The sequence below is a fragment of the Pelobates fuscus genome, chromosome 1 (assembly GCF_036172605.1).
Source record: "Pelobates fuscus isolate aPelFus1 chromosome 1, aPelFus1.pri, whole genome shotgun sequence".
In the NCBI taxonomy this organism is placed as follows: Eukaryota; Metazoa; Chordata; class Amphibia; order Anura; family Pelobatidae; genus Pelobates; species Pelobates fuscus.
Window position 1 is genome coordinate 485,836,998 of NC_086317.1, and position 20,519 is coordinate 485,857,516.

At 44.6% G+C, this 20,519-nt stretch overlaps 1 protein-coding gene across 4 annotated transcripts in view; it reads right to left on the reverse strand.

The window, feature by feature from the left end:
* PDE2A (phosphodiesterase 2A) overlaps positions 1–20,519 on the reverse strand; it is a 678,984-nt gene that overhangs the window by 176,247 nt on the left and 482,218 nt on the right. For all 4 annotated transcript variants that reach the window (XM_063432647.1, XM_063432656.1, XM_063432664.1 and 1 more), the window contains 2 exons: positions 18,547–18,602; positions 556–615 (listed from right to left, as the gene is read on the reverse strand). In XM_063432647.1, the coding sequence (XP_063288717.1) occupies positions 556–615; positions 18,547–18,602 (116 nt within the window). The remainder of the gene's footprint in view (positions 1–555; positions 616–18,546; positions 18,603–20,519) is intronic.

Genomic DNA, 20,519 nt, shown 5'->3' on the forward strand with positions numbered 1-20,519 from the left:
GACATTCTCAGCAGTTCTCATCCAATATATACACAGTACTTCTCACCCCCAGTACAGTATGTTCGAGGCTCCATAACATTCTCCAAAATAAATGCACTATGCTAGTGGCTATTCATTAATTTACTGTTAATTATATCTGGGGAACAACCGTTCAGGCACCCTCGCCTTACACCACTGGACTGGTTGTCTTCGATAGTATTTGCTGCTCTATACTCAGCATTCATTACACGAGGAGTCATGCCATGCGCTTATTCCTCCTATGGAGTTACATTTCAGGTAATTGTAATAGTTTTTCAGACATTCCATCACTGCCCTCGATGGAGTGTCTATCCCTATCCTGCTCGCTGTCACTACTATCCCATCATGATTTAATGCCAACATCGAAAAGCATGAATTTAATACGCATCTCAAACCCATTGAACATACAAGTTTAATTAAATAAACTTTTAAAACATGATGTGAAGTGAAAATGTGATGACAGTTGTTTTAGTACATTTAATAGTAATTTTAATTACCAAACCATGTACCCCATGTTGATGCGTTACGAAGACTCACATGTTTCTCCAAGGTGCGGAGGTTTTGCTCGTCAGCATCGTTCAGTGGGCTGCAGTGCATCTAGAAAGAAAACATCAGACAGAGATCAGGAGAAGTGCCCAAAAAGAAGGAAACCGAGGCAGGCCCATAATGGGTTACGGATTGGCTCAGAGCACCGCGTGCATATACACGGTCAGCAATAAATTACTGAATTATTACAGCTTTCATTTTCAGCTTGTTTATGGAGATGGAAAACTGAGTTTCATTATAATTTATTTATACAATACAAAATTACAGTACAATCCGTCTCCGCGAGAGGAGATATACTGCTCCATGATATGGACTGGCAGGCGACAGAGCATTCATTAACCTGCCCCCAAAATCCACCGAAGGGGACTGTATCAAGAAACTTCAAAGTCATAGATTGATGAAGAAATCAACTGTATTTTACAAACATGTTATTAACTGTCAGCAAAGAGCTATGAACATCACTTGGGCTATAAGCTCTATGGAACAGACTGTAAGCTCTATGGAACAGACTGTAAACTCTATGGTACAGACTGTAAGCTCTATGGAACAGACTGTAAACTCTATGGAACAGACTGTAAGCTCTATGGAACAGACTATAAGCTCTATGGTACAGACTGTAAGCTCTATGGAACAGACTGTAAACTCTATGGAACAGACTGTAAGCTCTATGGAACAGACTGTAAGCTCTATGGAACAGACTGTAAGCTCTATGGTACAGACTGTAAGCTCTATGGAACAGACTATAAGCTCTATGGAACAGACTGTAAGCTCTATGGAACAGACTATAAGCTCTATGGAACAGACTGTAAGCTCTATGGAACAGACTGTAAGCTTTATGGAACAGACTGTAAGCTCTATGGAACAGACTGTAAGCTCTATGGAACAGACTGTAAGCTCTATGGAACAGACTATAAGCTCTATGGAACAGACTGTAAGCTCTATAGAACAGACTGTAAGCTCTATGGTACAGACTGTAAGCTTTATGGAACAGACTGTAAGCTTTATGGAACAGACTGTAAGCTCTATGGAACAGACTGTAAGCTCTATGGAACAGACTGTAAGCTTTATGGAACAGACTGTAAGCTCTATGGTACAGACTGTAAGCTCTATGGAACAGACTGTAAGCTCTATGGAACAGACTATAAGCTCTATGGAACAGACTGTAAGCTCTATAGAACAGACTGTAAGCTCTATGGTACAGACTGTAAGCTCTATGGAACAGACTGTAAGCTCTATGGAACAGACTGTAAGCTCTATGGAACAGACTGTAAGCTTTATAGAACAGACTGTAAGCTTTATAGATCAGACTGTGAGTTATATGGATTAGACTGCAGGTTCTAAGGAACAGACTGTAAGCTCTATGGTACAGACTGTAAGCTCTATGGAACAGACTGTAAGCTTTATAGAACAGACTGTAAGCTTTATAGAACAGACTGTAAGCTCTATGGAACAGACTGTAAGCTCTATGGTACAGACTGTAAGCTTTATAGAACAGACTGTAAGTTGTATAGATCAGACTGTGAGTTATATGGATTAGACTGCAGGTTCTAAGGAACAGACTGTAAGCTCTATGGTACAGACTGTAAGCTCTATGGAACAGACTGTAAGCTCTATGGAACAGACTGTAAGCTCTATGGTACAGACTGTAAGCTCTATGGAACAGACTGTAAGCTTTATAGAACAGACTGTAAGCTCTATGGAACAGACTGTAAGCTCTATGGTACAGACTGTAAGCTTTATAGAACAGACTGTAAGCTCTATGGAACAGACTGTAAGCTCTATGGTACAGACTGTAAGCTTTATAGAACAGACTGTAAGTTGTATAGATCAGACTGTGAGTTATATGGATTAGACTGCAGGTTCTAAGGAACAGACTGTAAGCTCTATGGAATACAATATACAAAGAAACCAAGCTAAAAGATGGCGCAGTAATTTCTAAGTGACTAAAAGATATTAAAACAAATAATAGCAGCACCTTATAAGTGTAAAAGCTCAAAAACACTAGAATACAAATAGTTAAAACGTAAAGTGCGCTGTGTCTTTAAATAGCTATGCCTTCACAAAATTGTGCAAAATGCAACACTCACAAAAGTGCTTAAGTGCAAAATGTGCAAAACAATAAATGTTGTGACTTGTGTATAGATTCTTATTATACAACAAATTGTGATAAAAAAGTGTTAATTTTATGAAATAATGTAGTTTTACAAACCCAAATTGATAGAGGTAAATGATGCTCTACATATAAAAAGGAGACAAAACATATAATAGTATAATACTGTAAAAACACATGAGAATATTTAAAAATGTGGTATAACACTCACAAACACAGAGCAGGTAAAGAGACTGCTCAGGCTGTAATCGCTTGTACACTGTAAACAGTGTCTCCAGGGAGTAGACCTCTGGAATCCAATAGGTTAAAAACGATGGGGCGGTCGTCTCAGTAAAAAATAAATTGTATTGCATAAAAATAATCTGCAGCCTTCAATATACAACTTCTCTAGACTGGATTATACTTGCTTTAACTCCACTCCGAACGGGCAAACAGACATCCAGATACCGGTTCTCTGGATGTTGTGAGTAGTGTCCCTCGGTCTTTCAAGCGTCCAGTCCTCCTTGCGTGCTGCGTGCTAGCGTGATGACGCGTTTCGCCGTAAAGGCTTCCTCAGATCACGTGTTCCTGCGCCGACCATCCCATTATAACAGCCTCCAAAAGTGGGCGTATTGGGAAAAAATTCCACATTTTTAAATATTCTCATGTGGTTTTACAGTATTATACTATTATATGTTTTGTCTCCTTTTTATATGTAGAGCATCATTTACCTCTATCAATTTGGGTTTGTAAAACTACATTATTTCACAAAATTAACACTTTTTTATCACAATTTGTTGTATAATAAGAATCTATACACAAGTCACAACATTTATTGTTTTGCACATTTTGCACTTAAGCACTTTTGTGAGTGTTGCATTTTGCACAATTTTGTGAAGGCATAGCTATTTAAAGACACAGCGCACTTTATGTTTTAACTATTTAAGCTCTATGGAATAGACTTTACGTTCTGTGGTACAGACTGTGTCAGGATCCTATCCTGACAACCAGGAACATGTTTAATTTTCTTCTGTTATTATTTCATGTAATACTTGTTTCTTGCCTCTAGTGGCCTTCCTAGCCCCTAATCTCCTCAGTCACCATATCATCCTCACCTGCCTGGACTAATGAAGAGGCTTCAAAAGGCTACACCCTGCTCACAACAGGGCATTTACATTGACGTTGGTGATTTACGTGAACCACTTCACATCCTGGCTCCTGTGAACCTGCTTCTGACTTATGATCAAACCTGCTCCTAGCAATTACCTGCTCCACCCTTACCTATACTTCTAACCAGCCTTCCACTGTCACCAGCCTTCCACTGTCACCAGCCTTCCACTGTCACCAGCCTTCCACTGTCACCAGCCTGCCTCTGTACCCAGCCTGCCTCTGTACCCAGCCTGCCTCTGTACCCAGCCTGCCACTGTCACCAGCCTTCCACTGTCACCAGCCTTCCACTGTCACCAGCCTGCCTCTGTACCCAGCCTGCCTCTGTACCCAGCCTGCCACTGTCACCAGCCTGCCACTGTCACCAGCCTGCCACTGTCACCAGCCTTCCACTGTCACCAGCCTTCCACTGTCACCAGCCTGCCTCTGTACCCAGCCTGCCTCTGTACCCAGCCTTCCTCTGTACCCAGCCTGCCTCTGTCACCAGCCTGCCTCTGTCACCAGCCTGCCTCTGTCACCAGCCTGCCTCTATACCCAGCCTTCCACTGTCACCAGCCTGCCTCTGTACCCAGCCTGCCTCTGTACCCAGCCTGCCACTGTCACCAGCCTGCCACTGTCACCAGCCTTCCACTGTCACCAGCCTGCCTCTGTACCCAGCCTGCCTCTGTACCCAGCCTGCCTCTGTACCCAGCCTGCCACTGTCACCAGCCTGCCACTGTCACCAGCCTGCCACTGTCACCAGCCTGCCACTGTCACCAGCCTGCCACTGTCACCAGCCTGCCTCTGTACCCAGCCTGCCTCTGTACCCAGCCTGCCTCTGTACCCAGCCTGCCACTGTCACCAGCCTGCCACTGTCACCAGCCTTCCACTGTCACCAGCCTTCCACTGTCACCAGCCTTCCACTGTCACCAGCCTGCCTCTGTACCCAGCCTGCCTCTGTACCCAGCCTTCCACTGTCACCAGCCTGCCTCTGTACCCAGCCTGCCTCTGTCACCAGCCTGCCTCTGTACCCAGCCTTCCACTGTCACCAGCCTGCCTCTGTACCCAGCCTGCTTCTGTACCCAGCCTGCCACTGTCACCAGCCTGCCACTGTCACCAGCCTGCCTCTGTACCCAGCCTGCCACTGTCACCAGCCTGCCACTGTCACCAGCCTGCCACTGTCACCAGCCTTCCACTGTCACCAGCCTGCCTCTGTACCCAGCCTGCCTCTGTACCAAGCCTGCCACTGTCACCAGCCTGCCACTGTCACCCGCCTGCCACTGTCACCCGCCTTCCACTGTCACCAACCCTACCTGGAAATTAGACATTCTTTATTATTTGCAAGACACCTGTTCTGTGGCAAGTATTCTGTTCTGTGGCATATTGCCTAAAGTCTATTTTCCCCCAAGTTGCATAATATGTCTAAAAACACTAATAAAGTACCTTAAGTCAACCCTGGCATAGGTCTCCTATCTGACCTGCACAAGATCATGACAGTAAGTTCTAAGGAACAGACTTTACGCTCTAAGGTTAACACTTTTACTGTATCCCTTGTTACAATGTCTGTATAATTACTGCATTTAATATACTACCCCTGCTGCTTTACCTGACCTGTGCAATATAAATTACTTACTGTACCTCCCTCACGGTCTCACCCTAACACACACTGCATACCTACTGCACCTACTGAAAAGAGGGACAGAGGGATTTGGGTCCACGATAGAGACTGTGCCTCCTAAATAGGGGAACTTGGGAGGTATATGTATATTCACGAGGGCTGTAACTGGAATAAAAAAAACAACTCCCCCCTCCCCCCCCCCGAAAAAACAAAAAACAAACGAATACTAAAAAAAAGAAAACAGAAAATAAATGTTTCCTTGGACTAAAGATCAAACTATATCCATCAGCTGCCCTGGAGACGTCCTCCAAGGAGAATTGGAGATGGTAAGATAAACAAAGCTCACTGGTGGGGTGGAGAGATTGAGAATCGGCATATTCTCATATACGTAGTTTGGGCTATAGACACAATGTGCTGTGGTTTAATTGGGTCGGGCGCTGCCAAACTGCTCAGAAACCCTGCTTCACTCCAGGGAAGCGTCTCCATTCATGTAATAGACAGACTCGTTCTGAGGAGTGTTATCGACGAGAAGCTATCAAGTCTGCTGGAATCCAGGAGAAGCTAGCGGTGCGCGCTCTAATTAATGCAACAATAAGGCACATTATAAGCTACAAGCCAGGCAGCAGCACGTAAAATAGAATTAGGACTCACTGGGTTTAAATAAAGCAGCAAATGTTTCAAACATTAACCGTGTGTGATGCCCTTTCTTACTGACATTGTCTCATCGGAGAGGGAACCAAAGCAGCAGGTAATTCATGGAATGTATGTGTAATTCTATCACATTACATGGGAAGTGTCACCTGAAACAACTTAACATTAATCAGCATAACATTGTTTATTTAACAGGATTCTGGTATTTTCTAAGGTACCGCGTAAAAAAAAGATACATCTATTGTTAAAAAATTCTTGTGTTGCTAAATTACATATTTTGCTACATTCCTAATCCAAGAGTAGAAGGGTTATTCACCAAAGACCGAATGGGGCATCAGGTTGTACATGGGGCTATTCGCACTGCGAAATCCTTACACAATTGATGTCTAGATTTGGTAAATCAGGTCCCGAACGGGACAAGATTTGGTCCAGATTCAAGTTGGGCAGGTGTCGTCGGATGGCTGAACTACAGGACAAATGTGGCAAATCCAGCCTCAGAGAATTAGACTCCGATCCTGGATTTAAAAAAGCCGAACTGTTTGCTCACTGCCAGTGGTAACAGTCAGCAGGCAAATACAGTGGTACATCGGTTTCCAAACGCCAAATGCCATAATTGTCGGTTTACAAATGAAAATCCATTGAAAATAATGCCTATCTTTACAATTTTTTTCCGCAATACAAAGCAAGTTTCCCCCGGATGCATTGCACCTGGGATGTTTACAGCGCTGCCTCGTGCATGCTGGAGCCTGTGGGTAGCACGCAGGGCCAGATTAAGAGCCCAGTGGGCCTGGTGCTTACAATTATGATGGGCCTAATTACAGTGTCCAGTGAAGCAGGAAGTCAATGGGTGGGGTAAAAGGGCGAGCCAATGATGTGAGTCACGTGACCAGAACTGCCAAAAGGAGCTAACATGCCCAAAAAGGGGGCATGTCTGTCCAAAGAATTGGAAGGCCAGCCTGGCATCAGTGTCCCTATGTATCACAGTGTCAGTGTCCCCATGTCGCAGAGTCCTCTAGTCTCCCAGTGTCTGTGTCCTCATTTCTCCCCGTGTCCCCATGTCTCAGTGTTTCCCATGTCACTAGGATACCTGGGGACACTGAGACACATGGGGACACTGGGAGAAATGGGGACACAGAGAAATGGGGAGAGACACTGGGAGACATGGGGACACAGACATTTGGGGACACAGAGACATGGGAACACACACTGGGAGACTAGGAGACATGGGGACACAGACACTAGGGACAGTGTAATATATACTAGTAATATATTAGTAGCAGTACAAGTAGCGGTATACTAGTAATATATTAGTAGCAGTACAAGTAGCGGTATACTAGTAATATATCAGTAGCATTACAAGTAGCTGTATACTAGTAATCACAGTATACCAGTAGTACACGCAAAACAATGATTCCTCCAGTGCAGGAAGGGGAGGGAAGAGAGCTAGTGGTGTTACATGCTATGAATCCATTAATTATATCACTGCTTTAAAGGGACACTCCACTGCCCAAATTAAATACAACAAATCCTCTGTTTAGTAGATATACCTCCAATAAAAATATTAATGTATTTAATTATGACTTTGTTTATTGGTGGTATATCTACAAACAGCTTGTAAAACCTAAAGATCTCTTGTCTGAAGACTTTACAAGCCCTCCCCTTCTATCTCCGCCCAGATTCTGTGTCTGTCCAATCACAGGCTTCCCAATGCAGCTCAATGAGAAGTCTTTGCAAGGCAGGTGCTCTGGGCAATTGCTAGCTATTGAGTTTATCTCCACTGAGCTAACCAAACCAGGAAGTAACAGGACTTATTTTCCGATTGACAGCTGGAGGAGGGGTAGACGTGTAACAAGATTTATTGATAAAAATGCTAATTTATTTTGAAATCTGCACTTTTTGAGGATACGAGTTGAAGTACTTGGTGTGTTTCTTTAAGGAAAATACATCAGTTTTATAAAATATCACAAACAAATTCTTATTTTCCTTTATTTTATCTTGTTGCTGGTAAAGGAATTTCTGCCAATTTGTGTCTCTGCAATGCAGAACATTCTGTAAATGGATCCTGATGAACAGTCAGTTGGCGTCAGCACAGCACGCAAACATGGCTTTTCTGCATGCTTTTTGTGGATTTCAATTTAATAAAGCACTCAGTCATTAACCCATTCACCAGCAATGCTCAGCGACACACAACAGAAAAAGGAGAGTTTATATTGTCCACAACATGCGTGGTTACAGGGAAACACATCCATGGTTATTCAATAAACTGACAATTGCCAGGAATTCAAAGTGTAATTCAAATTTAAAGAGATACTTCAGGCACCAAAACAACTTTAGCTTAATGAAGCAGTTTTGGTGTATAGAACATGCCCCTGCAGCCTCACCGCTCAATCCTCTGCCATTTAGGAGTTAAATCCCTTTATTTATTCAGCCCTAGCCTCACCTCCCTGCATGTGCCTTCCTAAACACTTCATGAAAAGGAACCTGGATATTCTAGGCTCCTTTCTTGCACAATCAGTTTAATCTAGAATGCATCTAGATTATTTGTTTCATTGCCTTCTAGAGCCTGCAGAATCTTTCTGGCATGATTAACGTTCAATTTACAGAGGTTCTAAAGTAAGTTAACATCTGATTAAAAAAATGAAACAATGTTTTCATACAGGCTGTGTGAGTAACAGCCAGGAGAGGTTCCTATAGTATCTCTTTAGATTTAAATGACACTATGAACTCCTGACAATTCTCACTCAGGTAGTTGGAAAATGATGCAAAATGACAAAGATATGGAGAGTGATTTGTCAACCCACAGGAATTAAATGCAACCAGGGTCAAACAAGAACCTAATTTAAAGGGGGAGCGGTTCTGCAGCATTCCTGTCCCTCTAGCACTGTTTATAAAGTGGGTCTCAGCGACTGACAGCAAGGTATGCGATTGTATATTTCCTCTCACGTTAATATAACATGGTGGGCTCAGCTGACAGGGTTAGTATATACCGTATATATCTGATAGGGTCACAGGGAAAGTTTGGGAATGTTTCCATTCGATGTTTGAACGGGTATCGAATGATCCATTTGTCTCATGTGATGAATTCACACACAGTGTGTTGGTAATTCAGCTATTAATTAACAAGTGTCCACTCCCTCCCCCTCTAATTATATGGAATTAGGTCAGCTCATGGGCTGGGAAAACTATGCAAATCAGCTCAACATGGCGGCTCCTGTAAAGTGAGTTTTCTGAAGTTGATACCAAATCTAAGGTTGCAAATATCACGAGTACCTTTACCCGGGTCACAAGCCAACTGTTCATTTTAAGGGGCATTTTCCTCATACGCCAGCAATACAAACGCTACATTTCACAAATTCATTATGGGAGATTAATTATACTTTCACAAGCGATTTTTAATGCAAGCGTTATAACAAACAGGGCCAAAACAGTCATTAGGAAATGTGCAAGCGATGCCAAGTCACATTTCATGTTAATATAGGAGATGAATTATCTCAAGGCGTCTAATGGAAAGGAGCCAATGAAGACTATATTATTATTACAAGACAATAACAGCATCACTCAGAGTTAATGTATTATTTGTTTTTTTTCAGCAAATCGCTCATTGGGAAAAGTAACAACCTGTTTTCAATAGGACGTCCGTGGTGGTTACAAGCTGTGATAATCTTAAATATATTCCGATCTTTATATTGGCTTACAGTAAAATCTTAGGGACTGCTTTCCGTAATTATGGACCTAGTACTGCATTAAAACATATCAGTTCTGTAAAAGCAAGCCTAGCTGTGTATTTATTATAAAATCACATAGACAGACAGGCAGATGGTGCCTTGCAATGTCTTTATGGATATATTTCTCAATAAATATAGAGCAATGGTTCGTAACCACGGGGTCAGGACCTATCAATGGGTCTCCAGCTGTTACTGGAGAAGGATACACAGTGTGCAAGAGGTCGCTGTGAATTGCTACAATTTCTATAGAGAATACATTCACACAATAATCTTATCCCATTAATTTCTAAATGGATATTGCGGATTGCTACCGGACTGTACAACTCTTAGTACATCTCTTTGTTTAGTTACCATCTTGGGCAACTATTTTCCTGCTCTCTGTGCACCATAGTCCTTGTTTTGTTTTGTTTTTTTATACCATAGCAATGCCGTAAACAATTTAGCACAATCGACATGCTAATGCTACTATGCTTTGTCACTTCACTATACGGACATCATCCCTATCGTGCTCTATCTGCTGTATGTAAATTGCTAAATTGAGTTAGAATCACCTAAAGGCTATTCTTCTGACATTTACCTATTCTAATGCTGTGTGACATTTGCCTATTCTGGTGCTGTGTGACATTTGCCTATTCTGGTGCTGTGTTACATTTGCCTATTCTGGTGCTGTGTTACATTTGCCTATTCTGGTGCTGTGTTACATTTGCCTATTCTGGTGCTGTGTGACATTTGCCTATTCTGATGCTGTGTGACATTTGCCTATTCTGGTGCTGCGTGACATTTGCCTATTCTAATGCTGTGTGACATTTGCCTATTCTTTTGCTGTGTGACATTTGCCTATTCTGGTGCTGTGTGACATTTGCCTATTCTGGTGCTGTGTTACATTTGCCTATTCTGGTGCTGTGTTACATTTGCCTATTCTGGTGCTGTGTTACATTTGCCTATTCTGGTGCTGTGTGACATTTGCCTATTCTGGTGCTGTGTGACATTTGCCTATTCTGGTGCTGTGTGACATTTGCCTATTCTGGTGCTGTGTGACATTTGCCTATTCTGGTGCTGTGTGACATTTGCCTATTCTGGTGCTGTGTGACATTTGCCTATTCTGGTGCTGTGTGACATTTGCCTATTCTGGTGCTGTGTGACATTTGCCTATTCTGGTGCTGTGTGACATTTGCCTATTCTGGTGCTGTGTGACATTTGCCTATTCTGGTGCTGTGTGAGATTTGCCTATTCTGGTGTTGTGTGACATTTGCCTAGTCTGGTGCTGTGTGAGATTTACCTATTTTGGTGCTGTGTGAGATTTGCCTATTCTGGTGCAATGTGAGATTTGCCTATTCTGGTGCGGTGTGACATTTGCCTATTCTGGTGCGGTGTGACATTTGCCTATTCTGGTGCGGTGTGACATTTGCCTATTCTGGTGCGGTGTGAGATTTGCCCATTATGGTGCCGTGTGAGATTTACCTATTCTGGTCCTGTGTGAGATTTGCCTATTCTGGTGCTGTGTGACATTTGCCTATTCTGGTGCTGTGTGACATTTACCTATTCTGGTGCTGTGTGACATTTACCTATTCTGGTGCTGTGTTACATTTGCCTATTCTGGTGCTCTGTGACATTTGCCTATTCTGGTGCTGTGTGACATTTGCCTATTCTGGTGCTGTGTGACATTTGCCTATTCTGGTGCTGTGTGAGGTTTGCCTATTCTGGTGCGGTGTGAGGTTTGCCTATTCTGCTGCAATGGGAGATTTGCCTATTCTGGTGCTTTGTGAGATTTACCCATTATGGTGCTGTGTGAGATTTGCCTATTCTGGTGCTGTGTGATGTTTGCCTATTCTGGTTCTGTGTGAAATTTGCCTATTTATGAGTAGTGATGTCGCGAACACTAAATTTTCGGTTCGCGAATGGGAACTTCCACAAACGTTCGCGAACCGCGCGAACCGCCATTGACTTCAATGGACAGGCGAATTTTAAAACCAACAGGGACTGTTTCTGGCCACAAAAGTGATGGAAAAGTTGTTTGAAGGGGACTAACACCTGGACTGTGGCATGCCGGAGGGGGATCCATGGCAAAACTCCCATGGAAAATTACACAGTTGATGCAGAGTCTGGTTTTAATCCATAAAGGGCAGGAATCACCTAACATTCCTAAATCGCAATGAATATGGATTGACACCTGACATATGACATATTGACACCTTGACATATGGATTGACACCTGTCCTCAGAGCCCCTGATGCACACGGACACAGAGCAGAATAGGGACTGTTCCCCTTACATAGGGTCACTTGGCAGGTATGGATTGACACCTGTCCTCAAAGCCCCTGATACACACTGACACAGAGCAGAATAGAGACCGGGGTCTAGTAGCGTGGACACCCAGCACAGGTCGTTCTCCTTCAGCCTTTTTATACGAGGGTCCCTCAACAGGCACGACAGCATGAAAGACCACATTTGCACAAGGTTGGATGCCGAGCTACTCATTTCCTGTTCCTCCTCCTCACACAGAGTAGAATAGAGACTGTTCCCCGTCCTCAAAGCCCCTGATACACACTGACACAGAGCAGAATAGAGACTGTTCCCCGTCCTCAAAGCCCCTGATACACACTGACACAGAGCAGAATAGAGACTGTTCCCCCTACATAGGGTCACTTGGCAGGTATGTATTGACACCTGTGCTCAAAGCCCCTGATACACACTGACACAGAGCAGAATAGAGACTGAATGGGGGAATATTCACTAAATGCCAAACATTGTTATACAGGGGAATATTCAGTAAATAAGGATAAGGTGGGGGACCTACTGTCCTCCCCCCCCGCCCCCACCCCTGTGCGGTGGGTGGGGGGCATAAATCACAATGGGGGGGATCTACTGTCCTCCCCCCGCCCCCACCCGAGAGTGGTGGGTGGGGGCCATAAAAATAATGAGGGGGGGGGACCTACTGTATGATGTATCGATCAGGTAGTGTAAGGGTTACGCCCGCTTCACAGTGACAGACCAAACTCCCCGTTTAACGCACCGCAAACAACCGCAAACAGTCCATTTGCACAAGGTTGGATACCAAGCTAGCCATTTTCCTTGCCCGTTCCTTGTCCTCACTGATGTCATTGAAGGTCTCTTCCTCCACCCAGCCACATACAACAACAAGGGTCCCAGAAAGATGACAACAAGCCCCCTGGGACGCCTGCTGTGTTTGGTCTTCCACCTCCTCAAAGCCACCTTCCTCCTCTGACTCCTCTTCTTCAGACTCCTCTCTCTGCGTTATTATAAGGTTTGTTAAGTAGTACTATTCTTATCAGTTTAATACCTGTTGCGTCTCCTATCAGTGGACGTGTATATGGCAGCGATTTTAGGAACCGTGAGATAGAAAAAGATGGCAGTGCCTGGGGGATACCCGACGCGGTCCCTGAGGAGGAGCTGCCACACTTAGTAAGAAGAATGATGGGGGACTTGCTGCCACCCAAGCAGGCAAAAGCAACACCCTTGGAAGGGCTTTTTCGTATCCCTAAGCCACCTAAAGCCCCTGCAACAGCATCAAGTGACTTGATTATTCAATTCAGGCACGGAGCAGACAAGGCAGCAACATTGAAGGCAATCAGGGGTAAGGCAAACTACCGCTTTGAGAACATGGCCGTAAAATTCTATAATGACCTATCCGGCAGCACAATGGTGTGGCGGAGGTCACTCAAACCCCTTACCTCACTCCTCCAACAGCGCAATATAGTATACCGCTGGCGTTTGCCACGCTTGCTACAGGTGACACGAGGCGAGATCACCCACCAAATCCATGACCTACAAGACGCAGCCACACTCTTACGAGATTTAGGTCTGCCGCAGGACTGTCTGCTAAAACCACAACCGCAACCCGCCACCAGGCCCACGCACACCTGGGACCCGAGCAAGGTCACCTCGTTCAACAGGCTCCAACATTTGTCCCTGGAAACCTGTCCGGGACATCATGCACAACTTGAATGGAAAACAGGACTAACAGGTCAACCCTGCTTACGGAGACTCGCAGGTCATTGATCGTGTCAAGAGGAGGGGAACAACTTCAAAAATAGATTCCTGGCAAATTCTTAAAAAAAAACGTGCAAACTGCTGCTGCCGAAATTCCAATACCTGACTAGAACGCTACAGATCCCATTACCCAATGCGTACTTGCGACGTCTACAAAGGACTCTCACTAGCTTCGTGTGGGCACACAAAAAAATCAGGGTAGCCGCTAGCATACTCACCAAACCCCTAGAGCAGGGAGGGCTAGGACTACCAGAGGTGAGAACCTACTATAGGGCAGCGCTGATGACCACCGCCCTGCAGGCACACACAGCCCACAACACACCACAATGGGTGGAGATGGAATCAACGTGGGCTTGCCCCAAGGGCCTTAGGTACTTATTCTGGGTCCCACAAAGACATCGCCCTAAACTACCAGACACACCGGCCACTACCGCAATCCTGCTGAAAACCTGGGATACGATTAAACCACAATTAGGTTATACAGATAAATGGGCGCTGGCCACACCACTATACTGCATACACATGACGAATCCCACATTTGACCATCGACTATGGACCGAGCGACGATGCACGTTGGTTAGACACCTCAATAATCAAGGACAGCTGAGACAATTCCCCGATCTGCAACAGAGTTACGATTTGCCACAAAGAGCGATATTCTCCTACCTACAACTAAAGGGAGCACTCACAAACTCCACTATCCTGACAACCCCGACCCACACGCGTTGTATAGAGAAAGCATGCAAATCTAGAACCATGCCCAAGAAACCGCTTTCACTCATGTATGCAATTCTAACTAATCCTACTCAACAGCCACCACCGCAGCTAGACAAATTCAGAGAGGCATGACATAAGGATTTGAGTACAGTCTTCTCAGAAGAACAATGGAACCAAGCCTTCATAGCCCATAAAGGTAGATCCAGATGCGCATCCCACCTAGAGCTAATGCGCAAGATACAATATAGGTGGTACTTGGTACCGACTAGACTAGCGACGATATATCCCAACACCTCGAGACTTTGCTGGAGATGTTTAATAGAGTAGGGCACAATGCTCCACATCTGGTGGGCCTGTTCGGCCATCAGAGGATACTGAAAGGCAGTTGAGGGGGTGATACAAGGGGCACTGGTCACGAGAACCAACCTGAGACCAGAAAATGCCCTACTCTTCATCTCGATTGACCCATTCCCAAAAGCGCATGCCGACCTAACATATCATATTTTGATTGCTGCCAACTTATTAATAGCCAGAGGGTGGAAACAACAACAGCCACCGGAGAGATCTAGCCTTCTCCAACAGATCTCCCTAAACCTAGCATATGAAACAAAAACCTGCCAGCGGCTACACCACCCACACCACATAGTGGAAGCCAGGAACATATGGGAGGCGTATCTGAGGAAGGAGGAGGAGGGGGTCGTGTTAGAACAATAACATATATATATATATATATATATACACACATGAAGGATGAATAGTACCACTCCTAAGACCTAACTGCTCTGACGAAGAGAGACAACGACTCCAAACACCATGGTACAACAGCCAACATTGAGGTATACCAAGCTGAGGTTAAACAATCTACAGGGCATAACGGAACAAACACCCACATTGTACATAGTTAAGTAGTTAGATAAAGGAATAGACCCGGTGACCGCACACAGCGTGCTAACTAAGAAGGAGACAAAGGGAGATGAGGGGCTTCCGACGTCTATTTCCCCCGTTCTTCTTCCCCTACCGTAGCCTGTCCCCAGGTTTCCCCCTTCTCATACCCCGGACCAAACCCAGGTTTAGGAGAGAAAGGCAACCCTGACATGGTACTAGACCGAAGGCGCAAGGGCAGCAGAAAAACTCCCACGAGAATGAATAACCAGTTTGCTCTTGAATGTATAAGATGTGAATAAGATCGATGTACCTTAACCGCTTACCCTCCCTTTTTTCCTTTCTGTATCCCGAACAAGTTCTCTGATAAAATAAAAATTGTCAGATTCAAGTTCTTGTGCCCCACAGTTCAAATTAACATTCAAATGACAATTCATGACAGATCACACAAGTGAATAGCCCTGCCAACGTCGTCTCAGAATTTTTTTGTTATCGAAGAAGAAATAGAAATGCATATCAACAAAAAACGCTGGCGGGCTAATAGTTCGGACAAGCCAACTGTCAGACGCTGGGCAAGGGGGTGACTTTGTGACATTGGCTTCTTACGCTCAAACATGTCCTTGACAGACACCTGACTGTGGGCAGATGAGCGGGAACTGCTCAAGGCGAGAGACGGAATGGCGGATGGTTGAGAGGGGGCAAGGAGGACAGCAGTGGTTGACGTGGCTGAAGATGCTGGACCATGAGGAGGATGGCGGCTTTGAGTTTGTGTGCTGCTTGTACTCATGTGTTGATCCCATAGGCGTTTGTGATGTGCGATCATGTGCCTACGCAAAGCAGTTGTACCTAGGTGGGTGTTGGACTTCCCACGACTCAGTTTCTTTTGGCACAGGTTGCAAATAGCATCGCTGTTGTCACAGGCAGACACACCAAAAAAATGCCACACTGCTGAGCTCTGCAATGACAGCATTCTGGTGGTGGACACAGCATGCGTTGATTGGCGTGCTGTCGGGCTGACCCCGGGTGCCGATGCATGCTGTCTGACTATGCCACTAGCTCCTTGCGACGACCTCCCCCTGCTTCCAACTCGTCTCCTCCTCCTCTCTGTCTCCCCATCTGAACTTTCCCCCTGTTCTTCTTCTCTTCTAGTGGGCACCCACGTGACATCCATGGACACATCGTCATCATCAACCACTTCACTTGTATCTGACAACTTGGCAAAGGAAGCAGCAGCGGGTACAACATCATCATCATCACACCGTACGTCCATGTGTGTAATGCTGCCTGCCTGAGACATAGACCAGATATGAGTGGCACTGTGCAGTGGCAGAGGTCTGCAGAGTACACGCTGTAGGCCTGACACACCCGCTTGAAGACAACTAACTGCTATTAGCTTACACTGGAAAACTTTTATTCTTTGTAAAAGCACGCTACAGAGACACCAGATATGAGTGGCAACTGTCAAAGTACGCTGGCAGGGTTCTGCAGGGCACACGCTGAAGGCCTGAAACACCCGCTTTAAGGACACTGACTGCTATTAGCTTACACTGGAAAACTGTTTTTCTTTGTAAAAGCACGCTATAGAGACACCAGATATGAGTGGCAACTGTCAAAGTATGCTGGCAGGGTTCTGCAGGGCACACGCTGAAGGAAGGCCTGAAACACCCGCTTTAAGGACACTGACTGCTATTAGCTTACACTGGAAAACTTTTTTTCTTTGTAAAAGCACGCTACAGAGACACCAGATATGAGTGGCAAATTACACTTGCTGAGGTTGGTAGAGCACACGCTGAAGGCCTGACACCTAGACGCTTGCAGACAACTAACTGCTATTAGCTTACAGTGAAACATTTTTTTTGTATTTAAAGGCATGCTATAGTCACACCAGATATGAGTGGTGGCCCTGGGCAGATGGGCACAGTATCCACTGAGCCTGACACAGAAGCTGGCAGACAACCAGCTGCTCTTCAATCTATTACAGTGAAAAAAGTTTTTTGGTTTTAAATGCATGCTATAGAGACACCAGATATGAGTGGCAAATTACACTTGCTGAGGTTGGCAGAGCACACGCTGAAGGCCTGACACCCAGACGCTTGCAGACAACTAACTGCTATTAGCTTACAGTGAAACCCTTTTTTTGTTTTTAAAGGCACGCTATAGTCACACCAGATATGAGTGGTGGCACTGGGCAAATGGGCACAGTATCCACTGAGCCTGACACAGAAGCTGGCAGACAACTAACTGCTCTTCAATCTATTACAGAGAAAAAAAAAAAATATTTTTAAATGTCAAGCTTAAGCTATTGTGACACCAGATATGAGTGGTGGCATTGGGCAAATGGACTCAGTATCCACTGAGCCTGACACAGAAGCTGGCAGGCAGGCAACTGCAATTACATTACACAGAAAAAAAATAAAAAAAGCAGACTGATGTTCTAGCCCTAAAAAGGGCTTTTTGGGGGTGCTGTCCTTACAGCAGAGATCAGATGAGTCCTTCAGGACTGTAGTGGACACTGAATACCCTAGCCTAGCTATCAATTTCCCTATCTAATGAACAGCAGCTACACTTTCCCTCCTCTCACTAAGCATGCAGCTTCAGAATGAATCTAAAATGGATGCTGGGAGGGAGGTGGGAGGGTGTGGAAGGGAGGGTCTGCTGCTAATTTGCTGGAATGTGTCTGCTGACCGTGAGGCACAGGGTCAAAGTTTGCTCAATGATGACGAATAGGGGGCGGATCAAACCGCCCATGTGTTCGCCCGTGGCGGCGAACGCCAACACGCTATGTTCGCCAGGAACTATTCGCCAGCGAACAGTTCGGTACATCACTATTTATGATTACCATTAAATTGGGTATTAGTAACAACCCCTGGATGTTGGGCTAAGGTAACATCCCCAGGACGTACTTGAAAACCAGAGTAATCTGAATGTACCTTTCCTGGTTAAATACTTTGTTATTATTATTATTATTGTGTTTGCTGCCTGCCCCGGTGAGTCTGGTTATCCCACTGGTTATTATACTGAATGTGGCCTTTTTAGTTCAGTTAGTTTTTTAAGCCTGCCTCGTAGGACCAATAAAAACACATTATGTTTCTCTATATTACAAAGTGGTCATTATTGCAGTAGCTGGGAGTACCCAGACTCACCAGTATGACGGCCAGCACGCGCCCACTGTCCTGGTCTACGAGAGGAAGGATGAGCACTACAACAGAGAGAGAAACAGACACTTAGTACATATTACACTTATTACATCAAAACTGTTTATTTACCAAACCATAAAATAAATAATGCAACAAACTAAACAATCGGCAGTTAGAAATGAATCAGCTTAGCGTAGGGTATTCGTGTTAACAGTTATATATCTTCAGTAATATTCTGCTTCGCCGTATTGTTATATAAATGTATTTATTATGACATATATTTATTAATATATAAACAATTAAATGTCTGCTTGGGCTCAACCCAAACTGAAGTACATTCTTCTTTTATCTTATAAGCGGTAATGACCCCTTGGAGACCCCTTTCTAGACTGATTTTTATTGGCATATTTTCATATAACACGGACACCCTATTTTATTTGTTAACTATTTACCCAATATACATGAGAATCCAAGAGATGATCTATAGGCAGACTAGATGGTCCGAATGGCTCTTATCTGCCGTCACATTCTATGTTCTAGGCAGGAGACTTTGCAAAAGCTCAGCAATTTATTATCTTAGAAATGTACAAAAATCGCACAGCTAGGAGGAGCTTCCCCCTCCCCCCCCCCCCCCCATGCCCATACAAGTATGAAGCTGAAACAAGAACGGCAATTCCCAGATATCCCTGCTGTGCCCAAAACCCACTGCGGTGCTAGGACTTGTAGAATAAACTCAGTGAAGTTATGAAAGCATCATAAGTGGATGCTTAACTTACAAGGCCCTAAGGCCTGGGGATATCCAGCAGGTTCCCGGGAGTTTAAATGTCAGTATCTTTTTTAATGTCCTTTTATTCATTTCTTTGTAAATATCTTTGGAATGCATTACAGCAGAATAGGCCAGCTCCATTGTGGAGTACTGCTACAATGGATACCATAACACTCTGGGGTAACGTTTTCATTCACGCTGTGTTTAGAAGGCAACGCTGACTGACGCGATTGATAACACACATTGAGTTTCTTCTAATCTCTGGTAACAAACTTAATCCTTCATTGGCCATAGAGGTTTAACAATAATTGATCCATCTCCTGGCATTTGAAAAGTTGCAATGACATTGGGCAAAATGTAATTAAAATCTGAAAATGAAAACCGTAGCTATTTATTTGGGATCTGATCTCTGTATGATGCATGATACAATGCGCAGGAGTTATTAACGCTGAATTTAATTGCAGTTCGCTTTCTTGATCTAAACACATCAGATTGTGAAATCCAAAAGGCATGCAGTTTGATAAAGGAACCTGGAACTGAATGAACCCCAGGCTTCCGAAATTAATATTCACAGCGGCTGAATTTCTGCATGGCTGTGGCATATTGTTCCATACAGATAACCGCTAACTGCAGTGCTCGCTAGCGCAGATCCAGCACCTTGCTGGGAACACGCTGCACACCAAAGGACAAGCTAATCACTAGGAACGGGATTATCACAATTCTGCCATCAGCGCTTGAAGAAAGCCGTGGGTTCTATTTATTTTAGATAAAATATGGACATGGGGCACTCTGTGCTCTGAGCCAGAGAGAGACAAGGAACACAGTGTAAAGAATGGTACTTGGTGGAGGGGGATGTGTGCGTGTGTACGTGCACACTGCATTGACATATTTAACAAGATTTCCCCACACAGAGAGAACTCTGTAAAATAGTTTAGCAAGAGTTGTTAGTGATTACTACTTAATCCTGGTCGCCATAGCGACTAGAAATTTCGCCCTGGTGCCTGGGATGTCAGCCCTTTATGGAGAGGATGGAGAGTGGGAGCCGGCCACCTGTGGGAGCATTGTAGGCAGCGCGCGATGGTGCAGTGATCTACATGCAGCTCCTCTCTGCTCCCTCATGCGCTATTTAATGATGTCGGGAGCTGGAATATGACATCACTCCGGCCCCGGTATCACTACAGAGAGCGCGAGGGAGCAGAGAGGAGCTGCAGGT